Source organism: Salvelinus sp. IW2-2015, linkage group LG28 (genome assembly GCF_002910315.2).
Source record: "Salvelinus sp. IW2-2015 linkage group LG28, ASM291031v2, whole genome shotgun sequence".
NCBI lineage: Eukaryota > Metazoa > Chordata > Actinopteri > Salmoniformes > Salmonidae > Salvelinus > Salvelinus sp. IW2-2015.
The window spans coordinates 32,717,891-32,725,432 of record NC_036868.1 but is presented as its reverse complement, the minus strand read 5'-3'; the positions used below and the strand labels follow the sequence as shown (position 1 = coordinate 32,725,432).

The 7,542-nt window shown below is 42.7% G+C and overlaps 1 protein-coding gene across 2 annotated transcripts; it reads right to left on the bottom strand.

The window, feature by feature from the left end:
* Nucleotides 1–1,707: 1,707 nt before the first annotated feature.
* allc (allantoicase) lies at nt 1,708–6,435 on the bottom strand. 2 transcript variants are annotated; one of them, XM_023974429.2, is made up of 11 exons: nt 6,149–6,435; nt 5,998–6,048; nt 5,810–5,897; nt 5,594–5,713; nt 4,894–4,973; nt 4,645–4,777; nt 4,395–4,550; nt 3,713–3,786; nt 3,112–3,220; nt 2,544–2,671; nt 1,708–1,984 (listed from the first exon to the last, which is right to left on the bottom strand). In XM_023974429.2, the coding sequence occupies exons 1-11, from the start codon at nt 6,236–6,238 to the stop codon at nt 1,829–1,831; spliced, it is 1,185 nt and encodes a 394-aa protein (XP_023830197.1). In that variant the 5' UTR covers nt 6,239–6,435; the 3' UTR covers nt 1,708–1,828. The 2 variants fall into 2 exon arrangements, with proteins under 2 accessions (XP_023830197.1, XP_023830198.1); XM_023974430.2 differs by lacking the exon at nt 5,998–6,048 and having other exon boundaries at nt 6,149–6,340.
* Between the last annotated feature and the right edge of the window lie 1,107 nt (nt 6,436–7,542).

The window sequence follows — 7,542 nt, the reverse complement described above, 5'->3', positions numbered from 1 at the left end:
ATATTGAAGGCAACTGTGTTCTTGGGGACCTTCAATGCTGCAGACAATTTTTGGTACCCTTCCCCAGATCTGTGTCTTGACACAATCCTGTCTCTGAGCTCTTCGGGCAATTCCTTCGACCTTATGGCTTGGTTTTTGCTCTGACATGCACTGTCAACTGTGGGACCTTATATAGACAGGTATGTGCCTTTCCAAATCATGTCCAATCAATTTAATTGACCACAGGTGAACTCCAATGAAGTTGTAGATGCATCTCAAGGATGATCAATGGAAACAGGATGTACCTGAGCTCAATTTCGAGTCTCATAGCAAAGGGTCTGAATACTTATGTAAATAAGGTATTTCTGTTTTACATTTTTAATATATTTTCAAAAATGTCTAAAAACCTGTTTTCACTTTGTCGTTATGGGATATTGTGTGTAAATTGAGTCCAAAAATGATGTAATCCATTTCAGAATAAGGCTGTAACGTAACAAATTCGGAAAAAGTCAAGGGGTCTGAATACTTTCCGAATGCACTGTAGCCTATGCCGTCCTATTGTGGATTTGTTTTGGTAGAACATGTACGATCCACTTTTCCCTCATCACTGTCTTACGCTTTGAATTAGTCATCATGATATACTACGAACTGAAAAGCTTTGGACAGTTTTTTTCCAAACAAATCCCATTATCACCAGCACCCCACCAGAACACATGCATGTAGGCTACCATATTTTTCAGCATATCTTTTGTAAGCTTAAACTCATTGGGTAGGCTGCAATGAACAATTTTCACTTTAAGTAATGGGGTAGGGCAGACTATCCAGATAAACAAATACAGAAATAGGCCTACACTTAATTGCAGTTCATAGGCACATTTCTTATTTCAGTTTTACTATGTCAGTGACTTTGGCATCACAGCTGCATCCAGCTGCATCCACATGAAATAGGAGATTCAAGGATGAATGTGAGATAGTCTGTCTTCTCTTTCCTTAGAGACACAGTTGCCTAGACCTATAGTTTGATATTGATGGGCACATGACTGCAAACTTTTTTAAAGTATTTGATTGAAATTGTTTGTCATACTTTTAGTTTCAATAACAGTATTTTCAATCAGTCTTCAAAATGAAAACGTTGAAGATGAGTCTATCCACTAGGTGGCAGCGTGACTCTGTTTAACAGGGCAAGTCTGTAACAAATAAGCAACACATTTTGTCAAAGATACTAAGCTGTTTACAATTCGGTCTACTTCCATCTTATTATCTGATAATCTCATAGTCACATGGCAAAATAAATGTTAGGCTACATTAAGTAGGCCGGCGTGTCTGATTTCACTTTTTACCTACATTGTAGCCTAAACATGACAAAAAAAACTTTGCGGTTGATAAGGCTAGATAGCGCTCTGAATGTGGGAAACAAATGGAAAATTACAATATTATTGACTTGTTTACAGTGCAAACCTACGACTAGGCCTAAATAGTGTCTGAAGGTCAGATCGTGGGGATTCCAATTACCGCTGTCCGTGGTGCTGAATCCCCAACAAGTGCAAGCACTTGTTTGTTTACTGTCTGCTACAATTCTTCACATGGCATTGACACCACAACACACACCATTGTTTCCTATAACAGCTTAACCCTGTGAGACCCACTGTTGCAGCTATGCAAGATTTCTTAATACAACTAAAAAATAATGTAAAAAAATACATAGTTTATGCATCTCCTTAGACCCAGTTGTATCTTTTCAGATGAAAGTTTATTTTTTAAGCTTCATATGTAGCCTACATGTTACACTCAGGCCATTCATTTCCACAATGAGCTCAGCAAAACTCATCCAATAATGTGGCCTAATGCATCACAGTTTGGAGGTGTGTCTTGTGGAAGTCGGACGTCCCCAGAGTCTGAGTCTGCTGACCCCTCCATCTGGGGCGATGACCAGACGCACGTGACTGACCGGCCCAGACAGCGCCAGCGAGTCACATGAGTAAAAGTGCCTGTGATGGGCCTGCAGCTAGAACAGACAGAAAACAGTTCTCACCAAACTGATGTGTTTTACTGTTGCAGTTTGGAATGGTTATTACCATCACCGGTCGTAGGTTATGAGTCGTTTTGGTACTTAAGCAGTTGCATGAGGAAAAAAAGTAAGTTAGATGGACTGCTGACTTTGGCAGACGTTTCACGTCACAGAAACTTGGGCACATTAGAGAGTGAAGTGTGAAGCACAACACCTCTCACAGATGAGACAGATATTCTCCTTACATTTGCCAAGACCTGATTTAGTTATTATACATGCACATTCAATATTGTTTACCTAACTAATATGTTTTGAAACACACACTTGAATTTCTCCCCATCTGTCTGGAATATGGACATTTAAATACTGAATTGATTAAAATGCTGAAAAAAACTTTCTGGATGAAAATGTGCTGATAAAGTCTCAGTAGGAGCGCTGATCTAGGATCAGGTCCCCCTATGCATTGTGAACTTACTAAAAGGCCAAACAGATCCTAGATCAGCACTCTAACAGGCCCAGGCATTGAAGTGAATTATAGGGATAATGGTTGACATACTTTCTGAGGCTGCAGAAGCACCCGCCATTTGTTTCCTGGATCGCTGCTCCACCTGCCACTCACATACTTCCCTTCCTCCTCGGGGGTCAGATAGCACGCTTCTATCTTGCAGGAGTCTGGGAAGTTTCCTGCGTGTTGACATCACATGACACAGTAAGAGAAACACAAAACCTCTGTCTCAGTAGTCTGTACAGTGGACTGCCGTATTTACAACAGAGGTGAACCTGTTACATTGTCATAACTAGAGAAAGGGGATACCTAGTAGTCAGTTGCACAGCTGAATGCATTCAACCGAAATATATCTTCTGCATTGAACCCAACCCCTGTGAATCAGAGAAGTGCAGTGGGCTTCCTTAATCGACATCCACGTCATCGGCGCTCGGGGAGCAGTTGTTGTTGGGGGTTAACTGCCTTGCTCAAGGGCAGAAGGACAGATTTTTCCACCTTTCGGTTACTGGCCCAACGCTCTTAATCGCTAGCCTACCTGCCCTAATCCTAACCCTAGTAACCAAGTCTTTAACAGAGGCTGGAACAGACAGAATGTGTGTGCGTGCGTGTGTTACTCTACCTTTGAAGTGGTTGGTGTCTATCTCAATTTGGCTGATGACTCCGGGATGCCCCAGTCTGAGAACTGCCCACTCATAACCTGGTACCTGTAGGATGCCCTTCCCATCCACCTGCGGAACACAGTATCATGTCACCAGATGATACAACAGTGTCGTGTTCACCAAGGAGAACATGTTTTGAAATAGAGTGAAACAGGGAGGTACTACCTGAACTTGCACAAAAAGAACAGAGATTTTCTGTCGAAAACATTTCAAAAAGTTCTACTCTGAATTGTCCTAATGAATACGATCCAGTGCTATGGCATGTGCCAAACTTAGCTGAATTTATTTTGCACTGCTGATGACAGTCCCGTGTGGCTCAGTTGGTAGAGCATGGCGCTTGCAACGCCAGGGTTGTGGGTTCATTCCCCACGGGGGGACCAGGATGAATATGGATGAATATGTATGAACTTTCCAATTTGTAAGTCGCTCTGGATAAGAGCGTCTGCTAAATGACTTAAATGTAAATGTAAATGATGAAGAGCGGCAAGTAAGCATTTCACTGTACCGTTTACACTCGCTGTATCCTGTACACGTGACGAATTCATTTTGATTTTACGTTACCTGTAGGTTTTTGGGTCTGTCCAGTCGACGGGCTGTCTCCCATCCATCGCCCATGTTTGCAGATCTTCCCAAACCTACAAGGGTATGACGTTTCCCGGTCAACCCAGTCTATAGACTTGTCTCATTTTGATATGTTCATTACCAATGGTATGCACTACCGATGAGATTCTGGACCGTTGCCAATATTGACATCGTCATTAAAACATATCACAGGCCTGCCAGTAATTTCCCTGTATATATTAAGGAACACCTAACTATTCAAGACTTACACTGCTTCTTTCGACAACAACTACAAATCCCAAAGGTACATCATGAGATGGGAGTAAGATCTTTCAGCCACAAAGGCCCAACTGACTGGAATCATTTACCAAATAGATAAATCATGTGTGCACTTCATTAGTGAAAGATAGATCAACAAATGAGATGGACACAGCTGGTTGAAAGAACTCTGCCTTTGTTATATCGGTCTTTGTTATATCTGTCTGTGTTATTCAGTATTTCCAAATGAATAGTGCGAAAATAAATATTGCCCTATTTGTTTTTACTTTTACAGTGCTATCTGTACTGAAGTGATTGATTCCTTAATCAATATGATATGAATAATATAGTAATATTAATATGTCATCAGTATGATGACAGAAGCCCCATTTGAAATGTTTGCAGAATGACAGCATTGGCATACCAATCATATTCCGGGGGTGGCCAAAGTGGGCGTCGCTGTAGCCCAGACAGACCCCACCGTTGACCAGGGCCACCAGGTCCAGCTGGTCCTGTGTGGGCAGGGCAGACCAGTCTTTCTGCCCAACGCCATAGACCTTCAGTCTAGCAATCCCCCCATCTGCAACACAAGCGTAAGTAGATCCTTTATCAGCAATATTGATGAGAAATTATGTAACCTATAGCGGAGAGAGTATCTGACGTGGAGGTGTTACCTGGGTACATGTTGAGTCGTAGGTGGGTGACTCTGCTGGGGTAGGCGATTGGGAAGTAGTTATGACAGGTGTCGGAGTATCCAGGTTTCAGCTCTGTCACAGGAACAAGCTCCTCCCACGACTCAGAGTGCAACTGTCAATCAAACACAATTGATCATTGATCTTCTCCAGTGTGTGTGTGTGTGTGTGTGTGTGTGTGTGTGTGTGTGTGTGTGTGTGTGTGTACAGTGTCAGTGTAAACGGTTGTACCTTAGCAACTGCTTCAAACTGGCTCTCGGAAGCAGCCGTGCCAGTGCGGTCTCCCTCCAGGGTCAGTGCTGGGGCCTCATCTGATCAGACAGACAAAACACAGAAACATACATGACTATGCCTTTTGCCAATTGTAACTGTAGCAGTGTTGCTTCYGTCCCTCTCCTCGCCCCAACTTTGGGCTTGAACCAGGGACCCTCTGCACACGTCGGTGACAATCAAGCGCGAAGCATCGTTACCTGTCGCTCCACAAGTTACAGAAAATCTGCGTTCTTACTGGACAAGTCCAGGTAGTACCTCCCTGTTTCACTCTATTTCAAAACTCCTTCAAGGTCTCAGAGCAAGTGACGTCACCGATTGAAACGCTACTAGCGCGCACCACGAACTAGCTGGTTAGTTTGCTAATGTCATGTAGAATGTGGGTCTTGCTAATTCCCACCCCGAAACAGTTATTTTCTTGTCTTGTGAAAGCAAAACGTGTTCTGTAGAATTCTGACAAACACTCCAAGAAACCAAACCAGGGTACTGAATTCCATATGTGAAAACACCCTATGGATCTTTCTAACCTATCAGGAGGTATTAGACAGATTTTTTTGCCCAATTATTGGCAAGAGCTGATCTGATTGGTCAAGACCAATTAGTGGAAACATATCAGAATTTGGCTGCCTGTGTAAACAGAGCCTGTTACAGTCATCCATACCCAGACATGCAGCCTGAACAGAGGCAGAGGGCGAGTAGTTTCCAGTAAAGAAGGACGTGTCCACATCCAGGCCATGTATGATGCCAGGTACACCCAGCTGGATGATGCACCAGTCATGACCTAGCAGAGACAGCAGACAAGATCAAGCTTCTGTATTCAGATTAGCCTACCTATGATCATTCCATTTTACCACCATTGAAATTATTCAAGTTATACCAGGTATTCTTTTCCTTCTCGTCTCCCAGCCGTCCATCCATTTTCCGTACTCGGTGAATGCAGACGCTATGAACTCTGGCGGCTCTCTCTTCCAACCACGTGCAGTGAACAAAGGGAGAGGGTGGTAGATGTGAATGGTAGTGGATCAACAGATGACAGTGGATTAGTAATGTAAGTGTGCACAGTACCTTCAAAAGATTGCTAGCTGGTGCAAACCATTCGTCTGTAGCAAAAATAACCTAAAATGACAGTGAGCACGTAAACAGATGAACATTGTCTCATATTGTGTTATTTACAGTTATCTAAATGTCAACCTTGTGTCCATGGTGTAAGACTTACTTTCCCTCCAGCTGTCTCACAGGCCAGGTTGTTAAACTGCAGAAAGTCTGGTTGACCACTGACAATTTTCACTGCTTTTCGGTCTGCCATTCTATTGGAGACTATAATTTACAATCCCTACATGTAACTCAATCCAGATTGAGGAAATAATCTTCTTATATACCTCATACAATAAGATACATCTGCTTTATATATTACAGCATCCTGTACTTCCAAGTTAAAAAGCAGTCCACAACCACGAATGAATAGATTCTTCTGGTGCCTGTTTTCATTCTATCAATCCACCAGTGCAAAGTCCAGTGACTGGGAAGTCATTGACAGCAGTGTTAAAAAACTCAACAAACGAGATAGGTGGTGGGGAATGGAATTTTTTGTTTTGAATACTGAATATCTGTTCAAGATTGTTGTGCTCTAGGCTTTCTTTTGTGGGAAGAAAGCGAGAGCACCTTGTACAACCACGATGGGATTATATTAAACTGGCCTGAGTTGCATGGGGCTATGGTCCGTCACATGAGGGAGTCCGCACCCTGCTAAAATCGAACAGCAATCTGAACCGCTTGGTTGTTTTTAGAAAGGCAGCATGATCCGTCATTCAGAAACGTACATCTCTTTTCCATAAAATACATGTTCACATTTTCTAACTAGTTTTCATTGGGAAGGCAGATAGTGTTTTCATCAAGAGCAATCACTTTTGCACGTGAAAACAGAATCCTACTCATTACTCCACGTGCTTAACCTAGTGTCATTCTTTGTTTTGAGCTGACTTCAGCGTTGGGTAGAACCTGTCACTCCTGTCTAGGGAGGAACAGTTTTTTCTTTTATATACCAGTAAAACATTCTTCTGATGACGTTGACATTTCTTGAATGTCAACACTCGGCTCTCTTGTGAAAACGCGAGCTGCTGTCTGATGAAAAGGAACATATATAGCTAGCTAGCTCCCAGACTGAAATGAGATAAATATCTGTTTTGGAAAGAAGTTTAAATATACAGAACAAAAATGCAAACGCAACATGCAACAATTTAACTGAGTTGCAGTTCATATAATGACATCAGTCAATTGAAATAAATGAATTAGACCCTAATCTATGGATTTCACATGACTGGGCAGAAGCGTGGCCATAGGTGGGTCTGGGAGGGCATACCCACTGGGAAGCCAGGCCTAGCCAATCAGAATGAGTTTTTCCCCAGGGATTTATTACAGATAGAAATACTCGCCAGTTTCATCAGCTGTCCAGGTGGCTGGTCTCAGACGCCCGCAGGTGAAGAAGCCGGATGTGTAGGTCCTGGGCTGGCGTGGTTACACGTGGTCTGCGGTTGTGAGGCCGATTGAATGTACTGCCAAATTCTCTAAAACAACATTGGAGGCAGCTTGTGGTAGAGAAATGAACACTCA